Source organism: Hylobates moloch, unplaced genomic scaffold, assembly GCF_009828535.3.
Source record: "Hylobates moloch isolate HMO894 unplaced genomic scaffold, HMol_V3 SCAFFOLD_3, whole genome shotgun sequence".
Lineage (NCBI taxonomy): Eukaryota > Metazoa > Chordata > Mammalia > Primates > Hylobatidae > Hylobates > Hylobates moloch.
The window spans coordinates 17,174,578-17,194,485 of record NW_026652278.1 but is presented as its reverse complement, the minus strand read 5'-3'; the positions used below and the strand labels follow the sequence as shown (position 1 = coordinate 17,194,485).

Below are 19,908 nucleotides of genomic sequence, written 5' to 3'. Positions count from 1 at the left end.
CTAATGTTACTCTTTCCCTACAATCTATCCACTTGATCCTTGCATGCAATATCATCAACTGTGATTGTATTTTAAGGAAGGCCTGGCATCTCCTGACTTCTCTACAAAAATCCAGTCTCCCAATCAATAGTTTTAAACCTTGCTGCCAAAGGGATGCTTCTTTCCTCCCTCTGATCCCCATCCTCAAGCTTTCTTAGCACTCACTGTATTTTCAAAATTTCTCACTGCTTTGCTCTCCCACTCCAGAGAGTCCAAAAAAATTGCCAAAAGGTTCATCATCCTTTCAAATTCCTATTTACTTCTTACTGTGTCTTGAACTTTTCTGAGGAAGAAAAGCAGGGGCAGAACAGAGGTGCAAGAGCAGAGAGCTTGGCTGGGAGAGATGCAGATGCTAAACAGTGCATTGTGCATGGTGGCTTCTGCCTCTGAGCCTCAGCGTCCACACAGCTCTGCCCTCTGGGATCCTAGGACACTTCTGTGTTCCTGCCTCTCCGACATCCTCTTGCACTGGCTCACTTTTTCCTGTGTGTCCTCCCACTCACTACATGTTCCAGGCCCCTAAAACCCACACTAGCCTCACCCCACAGGAAACACACCTCCTCAAGCCCTTAATCGTGCCCCAGGGGCCAAAGGCTTCCGCTCTCAGGTTTCTGGAAAGCAGCCCTCCACCCTCCCTCTGCAGTTCTCTCCTGACTTGGCTACTTGGTTTCCCTTCGCATTTCAAGCTTCTAAACAGACACGATGGTTTTTAGATTCCACCTTATTTTTGTTCTCCTTCTTGCTCCCAACGGGCCACTGATAATACCTCAGCAAGGCCTTTTATGTGGTTAGCAAGCAAACAATAGCTAAAATGACTGTGGGTTTGAGGAATCCAAGGAAAATGGAAATACAAGAATGTCAAACATGTCTTGTTCCTTGGGAGGATTCAGCTCACCCTTAGTGTATGTAGATAAACACGCTCTTCATGTTGGGCAGAGAAGTCCAAATATGGAAACTCTGATTGCTACCATATCTGTGAAAAGCAGAGACACTGTTGTCCTGGCTTCCTCAGATAACTTTTCAAGACAGAAGAGATGTTCTAGAAAGCTCAGATTCAAACCGTGAAAAGCAACATTTATCATCCTGTTCCTCCATCCTTTTCCATCCTACAAAGGCCAAACTGGATAATATGCATTATTCAATGACTTAAAGCCTCTCAAGTTTCCATTTGGCTTTACTATCCCACTTAAGGAACACAGTCACTGTCAGAGGTCAAAGCTCATTAGTGCTGGAACCTAGAGCCAATGCCCTTGAGATAGAAAATGGAGCTCTAGACAAGGCCTTTCTGGCTCTGGCTGATTCATTATGATTTCTGGGTTCTAGGCAGGACAGGGCTCACAAACTCCAGATCATACTTGCTATGAAAAGAAACCTGGCCTGCGAATGGGATCCAAGGAATGCATAAGTGAAACTTGGCCCATGCAGAAGAATGTCCAATACTCATAAATTCAGACAAACCAGTGGTATCTGAGAATGACCATGCCTCCTTAAGAGTTGAAATGATTGCAAGGGTAGAGAAGGTGATGTAAGAGAACCGTGGAAGAATTCTAGAGATGAGCCCAACCTTTTCTCAGATCCATGGACTGTAACAATTAGAGATTATTTACTCCAATTGCCTCATTATACAAATGAAAGAGCAACTCTGAGAGGGAAAATGAGTGTAAAAAAACTCCATTGCTAGCTGGTGTAGTGGCACACCTGTAGTCCCAGCTACTCGGGAGACTAAGATAAGAGGATCGCTTGAGCCCAGGAGTTTGGGGCAACAGTGACCTGTGATCAGGCCACTGCACTATAGCCTGGGCAACAGATCAAGACCCTGTCTCTAAAAAGAAAAGTTTTTTTTAAAAAAAAATAAAAACCCCATTGCGGCCAGGCATGGTGGCTCACACCTGTAATCCCAGCACTTTGGGAGGCCGAGGCGGGCGGATCTCTTGAGGTCAGGTGTTCAAGACCAGCCTGGCCAACATGGTGACATGTATTTCTCTACTAAACATACAAAAATTATCCAGGTGTGGTGGCAGGTGCATGTAATCCCAGCTACTCGGGAGGCTGAGGCAGGAGAATCACTTGAACACGGGAGGCAAAGGTAGCATTGCGCCGAGATCATGCCACTGCACTCCAGCCTGGGCCCTGGGTGGCAGAGCAAGACTTCGTCTCAAACAAACAAACAAACAAAAACCATTGCTCATAGAAATTCTGAAATTAAAACCCAACGGCCCTTCTTCCTTGCCTGCTTTCTCACTATCAGTGACCATGGAGAGGTTCATACCCTTCCAGGCATCAGTACAAAGACTGAGGAGTCCACAGGGCAGACAGTAGGTAACAGGCATTGTCCCTCAAAAGCAGGATGAAGGTCAGGTTTGCCTCTGGCACCTGGCACTACACTGGCAACACCCCATCCCAGTTTCTACAGATCTGCTCCCAGGAGAGCTTAGGTGGTCACATATGTTTGTCTGTACATCTCCTCTCCACTGCTTAAACCACTGTCCTGGCTGGATCAAAGGGACAGAAAGCACTAGAAGTGACATGGAGTGGAAATTATTGGCGTTACTCAGAGAAACATTTGAATTCCTCTTATACTAAACTCGTATCCTTATATCTTATGCCAAAACAGACACACACACACACACACACACACACACACACACACACACACACTTTTCCTCTGAAGGAAAAGACAGAATAATGTAGAGAAATGCTTCTCAAGCTTCATATGCATATGAAGCACCCAGCCCAGGGATCTTGTTAAAACGTGTATTCTGATTCAGTAGTTAAAATGAGATCCTGTATTTCTAATGAATTCCCTGGCAATGTCAATGATGCCGGTATAAGAACCACACTCTGAGTAGCAAAGGGTAGATGTTACAAAAGCTTAGAATCAAACAAATTTGAGTTTCAGTTCTGGTTCTACCATTGAAGACTTTTGTGATTTGGGGCTCTTTCCCTAACTTCACTATGCCTCAATTTAATCATCTATAAAATGGAAATAATAATACTTAAGAAGCACTTGATGATTACATAAGTTAATGATGCAACACTGTTAACACATTGCTTGGCAAATAATAAGACTTAATAAACGTCAGTTCCTGGCTATCTCTAAGATTCATGAAGGCAAGATGATGACTGACTCGCTGCCCAAACCACAATAGCTAGAACATAGTAGGTACTCAATGGATGTTTGGTGAATGGATGAATGCATGTATAATACACCCAAATAAAATATCAGTATTTATACACTCCCTTGATTCTGTGGCTTTTCTGCAAACAAAAACACAAAACATTTAGAACACCAAGACACTCTCACCAGTTACAAACTATAATCTCATAGAATCAAATTCAACATTAACCATCACGTTTAACCACTGAGAGACATATAACTTGTGGTGGCTATATATACTTGAGAAAATGTCTAAACTGTAAATAAATAAAGACAACATTAGTCTGGAATCTGTATGTCATAAAGATAAATTACTGCCTTGCTTATATATGGGCTGTCTGAATGCAGATGTTACGAGAAACTTAATTCTAAAACTAAGTTCATTTCCAAACCACACATGGAACTGCAAAGAGAGACAAAACAAACCACGGGAAGCGAGACTACACTTAAAAGGGCCGTTGGGGCCGGAGTACCTTCTCTCATAAATGCACACACTTGCTCAGGAAAAAATAGAAGCAAAAGAATTGTTAACAAATAGCAGAGCTTAATCTTTTAAATCAAAGGCAGACAAGTGAATTCATCCCAAATTTTTCAACAATCTAAGATTATCTTCGGGCCTCTTGTAAAGTAAGTGGCATAATCTGAACAGATTCCATTTCCAGGGAGTCGCTATGTAAGGTATGCAGCAAGAAGAGAATACCATTGCCACCTACAGACAGAAGTGGCACTCCCTTTGCAAGAGATGGCCAATCATATTTTAATGTGGAAAAAAAAAAAAAACTCAACCAAGTCACCTCCCTCGAACCTCTTCCAAACCACCACATCACATTACTTCATTTAGAATTACTTTCAAGTCATACAATCATCTCTAGGCATTATGCCTCTTCATTATCATCATCCTATTTCTAATTTCCCAGAAACACTGTGCCATTCAACTATCTACTTATACGCTCTTTGAGAGCCAAAGAGAATGCAAGCCAACAAATTCAAGCACACAAAGGCATCAGCGTGAAAGTATAAATCTGCTTACCTGATATGAATGGGACCACCCGGAATATATCTGACAATCTGCTGTTAACCGGTTCATATGGGGAATCCTCCAACAGATCATTTCCTAAAAACAACAGAAAGATTGGGCTCAGATCAGAAAAACAGATATATTTCAAGCAGGTTTTTGCTGCTGAATCTGAATTCTAATTATGTTATGATTGTGTAACAAAAAGACGCTGAAACTTTGAAAGATTTCAAATGCATCTCTTTCGCTATGGTTATTTCTTTTCATTCCCCTGCCTTTGTTGTCCTTGTTCTCCCCAGAGTGCCATGAAAATATTGGAGAACAACCCAGCCTGATCTTGCCAGAAAACTCTCCCACTCTTTGCAAAGGAATAGAAATCAGAGAGGAAAGAGCTGGTGACGTCACGAGCCCCGCTTGCCTCCAGGAGCCAATGGAAGAAAGGTGACCCAGGAAAGACCGTTATTTCTGCTTGCTCCCCAAACCTGGCATACGGTTGGAAAGCAGGTACCATGGCTATTAAACAGCCCACCTCTGAAACAGGTTTTCATTAATAGACTCTGGAGGAAGTGACCCAGTGCTGACAGGTCAAATCTGTATAATACAAATCTCCAGTGTGAGTCTCAGTCGAGAATGAACACACAAGATGTTTGTGTTAGGTTTGCAAATATGAGCCCCCTCTGGCTTATGAGGACCAAAACATTCCCATTGGACTGGATGGTTGTGACAAGTGGATCTTTCTCTCCCTGAGCTACTTCTGTGATAACCAAGGTTGAACCACATCAGCTGGTTCAAGACTCAGCTAATCTAAGATGACAAATGGTTTTTCACACATCTGCCTTTGATCATGTTTGGTGGGGAGGGTGAAGATAGAATGGATTCTCCTGGACCTTTTACAATACTTTATCTTACATCAGAGCAGGTTAAAGGGAACAAGACAGGGGGAAAGTCCAGACCAGATGCAGGGCAAGCCTTCCTATTATTATTCCGAGGCCAGCGAAAGCCCCAGGCTGGCTCTCCTTGGAAAGAAGTTGTGGGTTCCTTGGGGCCCTTTAGTGGGATCCTCCTCCCATGCTCCGACCAGGTTTCAGAGAGGTCAGCGGGGTCCCGGGGTGGCCCTCCCCCCAGCCCCCGACCTCCTCGTGGGTTTTCCAACAACCAGGACCAACAATGCTGGTCAGCCCAGCAAACACCAGCTGCCGCTGTCCCTGGGGGCCAATGAAAGGTCCTCACTCTGCAGCTGGGGAGAAGTGAGTGGAGGATGAGATCAGCTGGCCCGGGGACGAAGGGCCCCCCTGCCTTCGGGGAGGGACACGGGGTGGGGTGGGGAGGTTCCACGCGTACCCTGCAGGCTCTGGTACATGCTCCAGTAAATGCGCAGGCAGTTCTTCTCCTTCTTCATACCCCGCTTGCAGCGGCAGTTGTAGAGCGACTTCTGCTTCAGGGCCTCCATGGCGCTGCGGCACTCATCCTTGGCCTCCAGGCCGGATGCCAGGCTGAAGTTGGTCTCCTTGCCCGCCACGCACTGCCTCAGCGTGCGGTACTTGGTGCTGCAGCTCTGCTCCTTCAGGCACTGATCACTGGCTTTCACGCAATCCAGGCGGTCTCCGCCGCTCACTTCGGCAGACAGGAGCAAGTCTGCGGGGCAGAGGGGAGGGAGCCTGAGTGCGGCGGGCGGGGACCCCGGTCGCCCCTGCTCCGGGCGAGGGCGCGCGCCCAGGTCAGGGATGCTTGACTAGCCTTCGGGGGCGCCCTGCTCTGGGAGTGGGTCCACCTCTCGACCATCCGGGAGTCCATTTTCCCGCCCCCTGGAACTCCAGCTCCTCACCCCTCCTCCCGGGCCCGCAAGGAAGGGTGGCGCAGGCTCAGCCCGCGGGGCTTCAAGGGTTTGCTCCAGAGCCTGCGCTGCCCACCGTGCACGTCGGCCCTCCGCCCCGGGGCATCCTGGCCTGAGCAACGACCCGGGCTCCTGGGCCACCCCCGGCTCCAGCCACCAGCTCGCCCGGCTAAAACTCAGGCGCTTTCCGAGGAGAAGTGAGGCGGCGGACTGGGCACCCGGCGCGCGCTGGGCGCGGGGCAGGCCAGCCGTGGTCAGCGGTCCGCCGGGCGGAGAGCGCCCAGAAGCTACTCGGGAAAAACTTTTCTCTTCCAAGTTTGCTCTCCCGGCCCCAATGCTCCCCAACTCCACCTGCCTGCCGCGGCTCCGCGAGCTCCCAGAGACTCTCTGGGGGTGCAGGGCCCTGGGCTGGAGGGTTCCTTAGTCCCCCGCCAAGCTGGGTCATTAAAAACCACAGGAAATCAAAACCAAGCCCGAAAAGCTTCGGGCAGCGCCGCGCCGCCACCGCTTCCCTAACCTGGGGATTCGCGATCCCCTTCCCCAAAACGAAACTTCTTCCTTCCACATCCACCACACCCGCGCCCCAATTTTGGTGCGGAGGGCGGGGTGGGCTGCTGCAAGCGACCCTAGGAAAGACTCAGCGGGTAAGAAAGCCCACGGCCGGCCTCGACTTACCCAAGAGCGGCAGCGCGAAGTACAGGGTCGCCAGGAACATGGTGACGGCGCGGGGCTGGTCCCCGCCCGCCCAAAATTCCCGAGCCGCCGCTGGGTCTTGCCGAGGGAGCTCAGCATGCAGCGATCCCCGGACAGCTGTGCTGCTCTGGCCGCCCAAAGTTCAGCTCCATCCAGTGAAAGAGGAAACTCCGGGTCTGGCAGCCGCCACCGCCGCCGGCGACTCAGCTCTGGGATGGCGAGGGCGGGAGGTGGTTCCGCTTTTAGGGGTTCAGGTCCGACCCAACCTGGAAGGGAGGGCGCGCTTTGAGATGAGAGCGGAGAGCGCCGGAAACTCCCCCCACCCCAGAACCCTCTCCCCTCCCCATTCCCGCCTTTGGGGACTTTCCAACGCCGGGGTGAGGACCCACCCCCACCCAGGTCGGGGTGCATGTGCGTGTATTCCAGGGGCCGCTGACACGGGGATGGGGGTGAGGGCTGGAGAGGTCTGAAGAGGGTTCCTAAAGTCCAAGGGGATGTCTGTTGGGTTCAACCCGAGACGCTGAACGCAAGCAAATAAATAAATAAACGGTACTTTCCGAGCGCCGCGAGCGGAGCCTGCAGCTGCCTGGAGTCCCAGCCCTCGGTGGCGGCGGCGGCAGCTCCCTAGCCAGCCCTGGCGCCGAAAGAGCCCCTTCTCCCGGGAAGTTGGCCTCCCCCTCCTCGCGTCAGCCAGCGAGCTCGCTCAGCCGCCGGCCCTCCCCACTCCGATCGCCAATCCCTAGCCCCTGTCGCCGCCCTCCCTCTCCCCCGGACTCCTCTCCCTCCAGAGGCCGCCAAGCCAGGGGGAACCGATGTCCCGACTGGGGCTGAAACCCGGTTCCTGCGCCGCTACCCTCCGCGCGTCCTCGGCTCCCTCCTGGGCGTCCGCTCCTCTCACACCCTCGCCCGGTGCCCAGCACTCGGGCGCTGCCGCACCCCAGCCCAGGGCGAGCGCGCCGGCCCGCAGTCCCCGCGCGCCCCGGCAGGTGCAGCCCGGCGCCACGAGCGCCCCCCGGGCCCTAAAGTTGGGAGACGCCTGCAAAACGGAAAGGGGTGGCCAGGGGAGGGGGGAAGAAGGAGTGGGGAAGAGGGACGGGAAGCGGCAATGGGTTCCCAAACAGAACGAAAAAAACTCCAAATGCCACCAACCTGGACTCAACCGACCGCGTCCAGCTGCGGCGAGAAGCCAGTTTGTTTATTTAATTATTTATTCTTTCGGGGGAATGGTGTCCCCGCCCCCTCCTTCCCTTTCCGGGCTCACTTTATCTGCGCTAGGAAAAAAAAAAAAAAAGAAAAGAAAAAGAAAAAAAAAATAGATGCGGTAATCTTCGAGAGCTCGAAGGGCCGAGTTGGGCCAGGACGATTTCCGAGCAGAGCCCTCGGCTCGGATGCTCGTTAGGGATGTTAGTGGTTATTGGAAGCGGCGCGGGGAATGGCGTGTTCCGAGCCCAGATTTCTTCTGGCCAGAGGACCCTCGGCCTGCTCCTGCTCCCGCCGCCCCGCAGCTCCAGCCCCCTCCTAAGCTCGCCCGCCAGGCAGCCGCAGCTGCACACGCCCGCTTGCGGTGGGACCTGCCGCGCCGGACCCGCACGCGCGCACAGGACACGCAGCGTTCTGCAGCCGGCCGCGGGTGCTGCCAGACACTTTCTCTCTCTCTCTCTCTCTCTCTCTCTCTCTCTCTCTCTCTCTTTCTCTCTCTCTCTCTCACACACACACACACACACACACACACGGGCACAAGGGCTCTTTCTTCTTAGGGCAATCGAGCCAGAGCCTTCTTCGGAAAACAAAGTTTTCCCCCACGTCACTAGTGGCTGTGATTCAAGACTTGGTGCGTTCAAGACACACTCAGACCCAGGACGCCGGAGCGGCGATCCTGGGATGCGCCCACCCGTTCGTCCGCGCCAGCGCCAGCGCGTGAACACTCACACTCACACGCACACATGCACACGCAGTCTCTACCTCTCTCCTCGAGCCCCGACAAGGAGACAAAACGGAGCCCCCAGCCCACTGAATTTAAACCCGCCCAGACCTGGCTTTAGGAAATTTATAAGCTGACCTCCATCTTGGCTGTTTCGAGAGTAAATTAACAACAACAACAAAAAGCCTGACGTGTACACAGCCCTTCGCTCCAACCCCTGGGACCGCTGGTTCCCTGTCGTGCTGCTCACCCCCCGCCCCCCACCCCGACACACCCTCCCCTTCCCGCACGCCGGGGGGCGCCCGGGGCACCGAAGTCTACACTGGGTCCGGAGACCGGTCTAGGAGCCAGCCCGCAGTGCTCGGGATCTTTGCTGATGTCCAAGTTCATCTCTCGGGGAGACCGAGTTTGAATCAAATCTGTGTGCGCCCAGCTGTCAAATCTGCAAACCTATCACGCCAGACAATGGGCCGCCGCTGAGGACAGAGAAGAATGGCTCATTTTGATCGAGGGGGGTTAATTGAAAAGGGCACGGGCTTTGGTTGAAGTTTGAGGCCCGGGTGTCAGGGCGGGGAGAAGAGGAGGAAGGAGGAGGGTTGGGCCGCTCTCCATTCAACCACACATCAGCCAGGCGCGCCCCTCGGCTGCAGCGGCTGCTTGCAGGCGGGCTGCACATTGTGTGGAGTCGCCAAAGAGGGTCTGCGCCTCGGGGCGCGCCCCAAACCCGAGGGACATCCTACGGATCCGCACTCCTCTTGTGCTGTACGCGTGTTCCTCCAGGTAGGTATGAGGAGACGGACGCCCTCATCAGACACCCCTCCTCCAACACACACACACCCATAGCCACACCATTCAGGGATCCTCTAGTTCAGTGTATCAGTTTACACTTGGTTGTTGAGTAAACAAAGCAAACATATGTCACATTTTCGCGACAGATGGTTCAAACCAAGGGCTACTTAAGTTCTCTCTCTCTAATAGTCTAAGTTACAGGCTGAACTAAGCAGAAATGTAATTAAGTCATCTGATCAGTTTCTTCAACTTAAAATGTTTTCCCATATTTTCACAAACAAACCACATAAACCCTGGGGATGTGGTTTCAGGGAAAGGAGGGCTGAATATGAACTAAGACTTTGTGTGAAGATTCCGTTTCTCCCCCGGTCACCCCAAACAGAAAACCCTCTTTCATTGTTCCATTTCGTAAGTGGAGGAGAATGTCTTCTTTTGGAAAATCAGTAACTGGAATTTCAATTTTCAATAGAGGGACTAGTGCTTATCGGTGCTGACTACTTGGGATAGTTGGATTACAATGAGTTTTAAGACATCGTCAACATCTTTTGTAAATGTTCTTTGTTGAGAAATGACTTCATGTTACCCTATATATTCCACAGAATTCTTTTGAATCAAATTTTAACAGGGTGGGGGAAGGGTGAACTAAAAGCTCTCCAAATGTAGAATATGGGACTTCTTTTTAAAATACAGATGATCTCCAACTTATGATGCTTCTACTTATATTTTTAGACTTTACCATGGTGCAAAAGCCATATACATTCAGTAGAAACCGTATTTTGACTATGGACCATACAATCATTCTGTTTTTCACCGTCAGTTCAATATTGAATAAGTTTCATGAGATAGTCAACACTTTACCATGAAATAGTTTTGTGTTAGATAATTTTCCCCAACTGCCAGCTAATGTAAATGTTTTGAGCATGTTTAACGTAGGCTAGGCTAGGCTGTGATGCTTGGTAGTTTAAGTGTATTAAATGCATTTTTAACCTATGATATTTTCAACATAGGATGAGTTTATCAGGGCATAAGCCTCATTGGAAGTCAAGGAGCATCTGTATTTTTAGCTTCAATAATGTATTTCTGAACCATTCACTCACACTTGTCCTTATTAAGTTTGTGCTGCTGATGAATACAGAGCTTTGTTTTTAAAAAGGTAACAATAAACCCCCAGAGGCTGTAACTGTGTTGTCCAATACAATAGTCACTAGCCATGTGGCTATGTCAATGAAATTAATTAAAATTAAATAAAAGAAAAACGCAGTTCCTCAGCAGCATTAACCATATTTCAAGTGATCAATAGCTACATGTGGCTGGTGGCTACCATATTGGACAACACAGATATAGAACATTTCAGTCGTTGCAGCAAGCTCTAGTGGACAGCACTACCCTATAATGTTGGTGTGGAATTAATGTGATATATATATATCACATTATATATATAAAATATCACATATATATCACATATATATATATAAAATAAAGTTTTTAGAATAGTAGAATAGTGCCTAGAGTGCTTACTTCATAAGCAGCAGCAGTAGTGGGGGTTGTAGTTGGAAGGATAGTGATAACGATGATGATGATGATGATGATGTTGATAAAGATGATAAAGATGATGATGCCTCGTTAGTCTCTTGTGGAAGTCAAAGAATCCATGAAGACACAGCCCACTTCTGGTATGTCAGGATGAGATCAGCAGGCAAAGAAGCCAAGGAGTAGGAGAACCGATATGTCAAAAGCTGATCTTCCAAGGAGAGCTGTGAACAGAAAGATATGGCCCATACTGTAGCCTAAGACTTCTTGTAGTAGGAGCTAATAAAAATAATAATTAAAAAAATCACTGCTTTACAACTACATCCATTAACTTTTCTTTTTCTTTCTTTTTTTTTGAGACAGAGTCTCGAACTGTCGCCTGGGCTGGAGTGCAGTGGTGTGATCTCAGCTCGCTACAACCTCCGCCTCCTGGGTTCAAGCAGTTCTCCTGTCTCAGCCTCCTAAGTAGCTGGGATTACAGGCACCCACCACCACACCCAACTAATTTTTTTGTGTTTTTAGTAGAGACGGGGTTTCAGTATGTTGGCCAGGCTGGTCTCAAACTCCTGACCTTGTGATCCACCCACCTCAGCCTCCCAAAGTGCTGGGATTACAGGCGTGAGCCACCGTGCCCGGCCTACATCCACTAACTTCTAAAGGTGAGAGAAACACATGGCCAGAAAGCCCTTGGAATATCGAAGAGCGAAAAGCACTGTGACTTAATGTATTAATATCATCTCTGTTTCCTTGGAGCTTATCTGTTCCTGTGTGTATGGGACTGATCTCAGGATGAAGGGTGACATCAAAGTATCAAATATTATTAATAATTATGAAGGTTCATGTAATCCTCTGTGACATGTTTGCTCAGCAGAAAATTGGTTTTAATGCCACAAAATTAGGTTCAATCCACCCATAAGCACGTGAAGTGAGCAATTGTCTGGCATTTCTTGATGTAAGTGTGTTTTCATAAGTTAACAGATGAGTCAGGATGAGAATGACAGTTTTATTCCATGCAGCATTTTGTCTGTTTCTCTCATTGCCTTCTTTGGCTCTTCATTTTGTAAAATTCTACTGCTTAAAAAGCATTCAGATTTTTTTTTTTTTAATTATACTTTAGGTTTTAGGGTACATGTGCACAATGTGCAGGTTTGTTACATATGTATCCATGTGCCATGTTGATTTCCTGCACCCATTAGCTCGTCATTTAGCATTAGGTATATCTCCTAATGCTGTCCCCGCCCCCCCCACCCCCCACCCCACAACAGTACCCGGAATGTGATGTTCCCCTTCCTGTGTCCATGAGTTCTCATTGTTCAATTCCCACCTATGAGTGAGAACATGCGGTGTTTGGTTTTTTGTCCTTGCGATAGTTTACTGAGAATGATGTTTTCCAGTTTCATCCATGTCCCTACAAAGGACACGAACTCATCATTTTTTATGGCTGCATAGTATTCCATGGTGTATATGTGCCACATTTTCTTAATCCAGTCTATCGTTGTTGGACATTTGGGTTGGTTCCAAGTCTTTGCTATTGTGAATAGTGCCGCAAAAAAACAAACAACCCCATCAAAAAGTGGGCAAAGGACATGAACAGACACTTCTCAAAAGAAGACATTTATGCAGCCAGAAAACACATGAAGAAATGCTCATCATCACTGGCCATCAGAGAAATGCAAATCAAAACCACAGTGAGATACCATCTCACACCAGTTAGAAAGGCCATCATTAAAAAATCAGGAAACAACAGGTGCTGGAGAGGATGTGGAGAAATAGGAACACTTTTACACTGTTGGTGGGACTGTAAACTAGTTCAACCATTGTGGAAGTCAGTGTGGCGATTCCTCAGGGATCTAGAACTAGAAATACCATTTGACCCAGCCATCCCATTACTGGGTATATACCCAAAGGACTATAAATCATGCTGCTATAAAGACACATGCACACGTATGTTTATCAGATTTTTTTTAACTCATTCTAGTCCATGAAAGTTCAACATGTGACACCAGACAGCTTGACAGATTTACCGCTGTAGTTACAAAAAAAAAAAAAAAAAAACCACTCACCAGTCCCTAAGTGTGCCATGACGTTTTTGACTGCTATACCTTTGCCCATTCATTTCCATCTGCCTAATGCGTGCTTCATCCTGATATTTCAAGGTTCAGCTCAGCTCAAACAGGACACTAGGATAATACGGACCTCTTTGGTCAGAATTCATAGTTCCTTGTAGTATACTCCATGGCCTCACTGAAGTCTCCGCCATGTCTATTGTAACATTGCATTGTAGTTAGTTGCTGTATCTGTCTCCTCATCTGGAATGTGTGCTCCCTGAAGGCAGGAAGCTGTCCTAGTCTTTTTTTTCATCCCCAGCATTTAGACTGATAACCAACACACAGTCACCCCCAATAAATGTATACTGATTGCATGAATAATGAGTGATGCTGTTCCTCATTTTCCTCTGACACAATAATTTTACTGAAAGGTTTACATAAAATCCCTTTACTGGATGAACAATGCAAAATATAAGTACCTCATACAATTACTGGTATTGCTGTTCTAATAATAGTATCAAATATGTATTATTCCTTTGGGGATTTGACATTTAAATTTTTTTAAACAAAACCCATTATTGTAATAGAGTGCTCTTTTTCTGGTTCACTTTAATAGTAACATATGACATATTTCATTTCTGGGAAATGATAGCTTGCCTTAGGTCATATTTTAAGGCATAAAGCCAGAAGCAGAGTAACGTTCCCACCTGAAGTTCTCTAATCATCTAGAAATGTGCCTCTTTCTGGCTGGGAGGCAGGGATTTAGAAGGGCTAGATTATGACTACCCTGGAGCATTCATTCACAAAGGCAAATTTTTAAAAGGCAAATTGGTCCCAAAGTGTTAAAAATTCTTTTATAAACACACAAGTCCTCTTGCAATCTTTTAGGAGAAATGAGAAAATAGGAATCGTCTACACCCAGAAAGCTGGTGTAAGGATCTATATGCTGACACAGATATCACCTTCTAATGCTGTACTTTGACATTTGCCCTTTGGCAATACAAGAAGAACCAGTTGCTCTCAGATTTCAGAGCCCTTTTCCAGGCTGACTATATTAAGAAGTGTCTTTTGAACATTATTTGCAAATGGAAGATTCTTATTGGCAATCTGGGCGCCTGACCCCCAGGAACCTATCTTAGGAAATCTTTCTTCCTCCTTAGTTTTCAAGTAATTTTTATTTCTTATACTAATAAGCCAGTGCAATGATTTTAATGCCTTTGTGGAAGGATATTGCATTTTATGAGAGTTGAAGTCATTTGTACTTTGGCCTTATGCCACAAAATGCATTCAAGGTGTGTAGCCCTGATGAAATAAAGTGCCTGTCATGTCTTATTGCCTGAATATATGGCAAAAGATACCCCATCTTCGGGGGACTTGCAAGGGTTTTCTCGTGATTGCCAAAGGTGTTGGATTAAAAGCCCTGTACATTTCAGTCTTCTTTATCCAGGAAGGATGGGGAACGCCTGCACGGAGAAAACATCTTTTCTCTCCACCACTCTCCTAATAAGCCCTAAACCCTGTTCCAATGGGATTGTTCCTTCATAAGGGCAAGAGGGAAGCTTAATCCCCAGCTTTGTCCAGTAATTAGCCTCTCTCTCTCTGGAGGCAGCAAACACAGATGCCAATCCGGATGAGCTTTGGGATGTGGAATGAAAACAAGACTGAAAACACTGATTCACTTCTTCAGAAGCCTTTTAGCAGCCTCCAAGACAGCAACAACCTCTGATTTCCACTGATGCACGTTTGGTCTAAGTGGTGGGATGGGGCCTCTCCCACCACTGACGAAGCAAGAGAAGAAGCAGAGATCACCAAAGACGTGGGGATAAGTGACCCCTAGGCCCCTCTGCAACAATGACGGCTCTGTAACGCAGCACTGTTCTTGTCATGCCACTAACCCCGGCATCTTTCAAGAAATGCCATGGAAATGCACTGTTTACCGAAACCAAAACCTCTGGAAGCGCTATAGTATGAGCCCGCTAACACAATTAACTTGCAGTTAACGATGATGCCCCCGCCAGAACTAATTAAGCCAGTGGTGCTTGTAGCACAAAAGATTGGGGCCTGTTTTAAAGCATCAATTGTGACATCATTTAGAAGTCATTTCAAACTCCTCCAAACTCCAAAACTATTCCTCTGAAAATAAATGCAGTATAATGTTCTTAGAGTTGTTGGTTTTATTTTCTGCTGTCAAAAATCTGACAAAAGTCAGCTGAAACTGTTAAGGAAAAACATCACACCATATGAGGTTTTCCTCAAATTTGAAGTCTATGGAAGGAATGACAAATCTGTTTTATAGATTGTTCTAGCACAAAAGCGAATTAGGAAAGTCTAGGAGATACACTATCACAATACATGTATGAGGTTGTCCTTGACACAGTTCATAAATTTGAGGCCATGACAAAGAATTAAAATTAGATCAATTTGGTTTTGATCTGAATTATCTGTTAAGCTTAAAGTACAGAAGGATCAACGGGATGGATGTTTTTGTGCGTATTTTTTCTACACACAACTCATATTAAGAGACAAGGAGAATTTCTTCTGCTCACATCCCCAGAGGATCTGTTTATAAAGGCCCCTCTGGCCTTCATTTCTTTTTTTTTTTTTTTTGTCTGAACTATCAGTAAAGACTCCACCTCTGCTGGGTAATATTTCATTGATTGTTTGATTTATGGACTGATTGCTTTGGTTGACTATTTTCTTGTGTCTATCCAGTGTCTAATACTGTGATGTGCACTGCAAGGAATTTAGGTAAATTATCTTGCCTATGCTCAAGTACTTCCTTCTCCATGGTGGAGACCCCTAGTTACTCTCTCGATTTCTCCTTTCATCCTTGTGTAGTAGTGCCTTTCAAATTGCAGACATCCCTCATTTGTTAGTCACAAACAACATTTATTTTATAAACTATAAAAATATTAAGTGTTGGCCGAGCATGGTGGCCCATGCCTGTAATCCCAGCATTTTGGGAGGTCAAGGCGGGCGGATCACTTGAGGCCAGGAGTTTGAGACCAGCCTGTTCGACATGGTGAAACCCCGTCTTTACTAAAAATACAAAAATTAACCGGGCATGGTGGCAGGCACCTGTAATCCCAGCTACTCAAGAGGCTGAGGCACGAGAATCACTTGAACCCAGGAAGTAGAGGTTGCAATGAGCCAAGATGGTGCCACTGCACTCCAGCCCACGAGAAAGAGAGATCCTGTCTCAAATAAATGAATTAATTAATAATAAAAATATTAAATGCATCACTCAAAGTAGTGGGAAGTATTGTTTTATAAAAGTTTTCTGTGTGTTCATGGTGCCTGTATTGAGTCATTAGGTAAAATATATTTATTATTATGAATCATGGTTTTAAAATTTTGAAAGCTACTGCATTTTATTAATGGTACTCTGATTTTTTATTTAAACATTTGCCACCCCATATTAAGGCTACATTTCCCATCCTCCACTGCAGCCGGTTATGGTCATGTGACCAGATCTGATGAATCAGATGTGGCAGAAGGGATGCGAAGAAGCTCTGAGGAGGTGCCCTCCCTCTACATGTTCCCACCATCCTGCATCTTTGTGCTGCGCTGGACCAGGCATGCAAGAACAACACACCAAGGATGGCGGAGCAACAAGATAGAAGAGGCCTGAGTCCCAGGATGACTGCCTGGAGCACAGCTGTCTGCCTGCTCAGGGCCTTGTGTCACATACTATAATGTGAGAGACAAATAAACTTGTCATATTTAAGCCAGTATTATATTGGGTCTTCAATACATGCAGACAGTCTTTGTAGAACTCATGCACCCAAATTATAATGAAAGAGAAGTAAAGGAAAATAAATTCAAAAAACAATTGTTTATTGAATATCTATCATGGACCAGCCCTCTGTTAGTCTGCTGTGGGAAATACAGAAGAATATTGACTCTGAAGGAAAGTGTAATTTCACTGGGGAGATGAGCTGCATACCTGAAATAGTCAAACCATATTGTAAAGAAGTGTAGGAATAATTGTCAACATGAGTGGAAATAAAAATAACAGTCAGAGGCGATAGGAAGAAAGGCAGAAAATGGAATGGAGTCATGCCATCGAGAGAAGGGGAAAAGAGAGAGTAATAGCGTAGGAGGAACATTCCTGAGAGCTAAACGAAATTGAAGGCCTCTGAAGTAGGAGGGGTACATCGCTTTATCCCAGGTCTCCCCTTTCCAGCCCTAAACAATACTCAACCAAGGTGATCAGCAGGAGTCCATGCTACGGCAAAGGTGCAATCTATAGGCATGCTCTTCACCTAGACACGGACTCATGCTCAGTTGTCAGAAACCCGTCACCACCACGACAGACCAAAGGCCCAAGCCTCCTTCGTCAGAATCTTACGCAGAAGAGGATGCTCTCTCTGTGGGAAGTCACTCTGGATTTGGTGAGAATGGCTTCCTCGTGGGGTCATACCCGTCTACCCAGACATACCTCTGCTTGAGGATGCATTGGTCTTTGCCCTTTTCTACAAGACTTTAGTGAGGCTTCTAATATTTCTCTAAGTAATTTGAGCTGCTAATGATGTGGATATTCTGGAATTCAGTTTTCTGCATACCAGCTAAAAGCCGTTTGACATGCGAGCCTCCCTCCTTGGAAGATGCGTGACTCGGAGATGCCTTGCTGGCAAGGCTGGGGTATGTTAAAAGGAAAAGTGTTATTTCAGCAGACTTGCCACGGAGGTATGTGTTAATTAAGTTAATTGTGCCATCAGTGATCCGGATGATGACAGTAACTGCTCCCCATAATGGGGCTGGGTTATTGCCATCATTTATTAAACGTGCTGGTTTTCTTAAATGCAGTTTTCCCTTATTCTTTAAGCATGCACACACCCCCACACCCACCCACCCACCCATACACACACACAGACGACTTATAGTTTATCAACCACTTTCATATGAATCTAGTTACGTTATTGATCTTTATACCTACTCTGGGATGAAGGAGAGGTTACTTTCTTCATTGAGCAGATGAGGAAACTGAAGCCCAGAGTTGTCTACTTACTTGCCCAAGGCCACCCAGCTTCTTAGTCAAGGAGCCAAATTCCAAGTCCAGGGTCCCTTTCTGTGTGCCACATTGTACGTTCAGGAGTCTCAATATCCTGAAAAGCAAAAGCCAAGTTTGTATATTCCATATCCCCTAGCTGGCACATTGGATTGATAAATGTTAAATAAATAATAATTTATCTTCGGAAAAATTATTGGTGAATTGTCTAATTGCTGTCTTCATGAAAGTCTAAGGTAGGAAACTTACACGTATGGGTTGATCAAAACCAAACATGATCTATATAAATAGAAATCTGGATAATTTAGAGAGTTATCACAGACCTTTCCCTCCTTGCCTCTCCAAAATATTGGTAGATACTTGACTTAACCTGAGTTATTCTCACTGTAATTACAGTGAAGACTAAGACTTAATTTAGAATGTCAAATCAATTACAGCCTTTCAATGGACTTAACTAAGACTTCTGTTGAGTGGTTCCGGTTCCACAGTGAATGTCCGTTGAGGGGCTGACCCAATGATTGTCCTACCAAAATGACTCCCTACCTTGCAGGCTGAGGGTCTGTCTTTAAAGCTTTGGTATAATTAGTGTCACCTGCCAAAACATAATCATCCTTGGGACGATTAATGCAGAAGCATTTTTGGTTAATGGCGCTTTAGCATGAACGAGCTTCTAGCCTCTTTGTTGGAAGGAGAAAGGGCTACAGCACCATCATACGTGATGCTCTGGAGTGGATGAGCTCTGAGCTCCCTGAAAGAGACTCATTTCTGGAAACTGGTGGTCAGGCTTGGGTTGGTGTGCAAGAGTGACGTCTCACAGCACCCAAATGCTTCAAGGTAACACTTCTAATAAAGGTACATTGAACACTCACTTCCACTTCATGCCAAAGTATATTCCAGAAGCAGAGATAGAAAGGTTTCTTTGCCAAATAATTGAAAGGCCATTGTGTATCATCTTTTACAAGACTTCTAGAAGAATCACCTTAAATTGTTGAACAGAAGAAATCTGAATTGATTGAGTGCATCCACTGAGCCTGAGCAGGAGAAAGTGTCAGAGAAGCTGCTTTGTGCCTGAACTGGCTATTTCCTGTTAGTGTAAACACTGAGGAGCACAATTAGAATTTGGGCACATGCCAGGCACAGGGTGACTCTATGACCCGCCACCAGTAGAAAGCCTGGACACTGAATCCCTAATGAGTGTCCTTGGTAGATAACATTTTACATGTTGTCAAAACTCCTTGCTGGGGGAATTAAGCACGCTCTGTGTGACTCGTCTTGGAAGGGTGCACCTGGTTTCCCCTGGACCTTCTCCATGAGCCTTTTCCTCTGCGGAGCTTGCTTTGCTCCTTTCCCTATAATAAATCACAGCCATCAATACAACTATACACCAACTCCCGTGAGTCCTCCCAGAGAATCATCAAATCTTGGGGTGGTCTTGGGACACACAATGCAGAAATATTCTTAGTGTAGTTTATAAAATAAACAGACAGCAGTGTACGATTGTAAAGGATTATGTTGGACTGACCAAGGTGTAGCTGGCTTTATAAACGTGAGACCTGTGCAGTCACACAGCATCCCACGCTTAGAAGGTCCCTGAGCTTGGTTTCATGCCCTGCTGTCACCATTTTGAAATCATTAATAAGCTATGAACAAAGGGTCCTGCATTTTCACTTTGCACTGGGTCCTGCAAATTATAAAACTGATGCCCAGTCATGGTGATACTTAGAGATAAAAGAGTGGAACGTCTTACTGCCTCAGATGCTAACACTGTCTTTGCTGGGAATTCTTCACTCACCTTTCCACAGGGCCTAAAATCTACGCATTATAGGTTCGCTTTGTGGAGGAGAATGTCCCAGGAAGGTTAAATGGCTGTC

At 46.3% G+C, this 19,908-nt stretch overlaps 1 protein-coding gene across 1 annotated transcript in view; it reads right to left on the bottom strand.

Moving 5' to 3' along the window:
* Nucleotides 1–7,335, bottom strand: part of GFRA1 (GDNF family receptor alpha 1) — a 217,816-nt gene extending 210,481 nt beyond the window's left edge. The window contains exons 1-4 of the mRNA XM_032176884.2: nt 7,292–7,335; nt 6,721–7,004; nt 5,553–5,846; nt 4,227–4,310 (exon numbers count right to left, since the gene is read on the bottom strand). Of these exons, the coding sequence (XP_032032775.1) occupies nt 4,227–4,310; nt 5,553–5,846; nt 6,721–6,760 (418 nt within the window). The 5' untranslated portion in view covers nt 6,761–7,004; nt 7,292–7,335. The remainder of the gene's footprint in view (nt 1–4,226; nt 4,311–5,552; nt 5,847–6,720; nt 7,005–7,291) is intronic.
* Between the last annotated feature and the right edge of the window lie 12,573 nt (nt 7,336–19,908).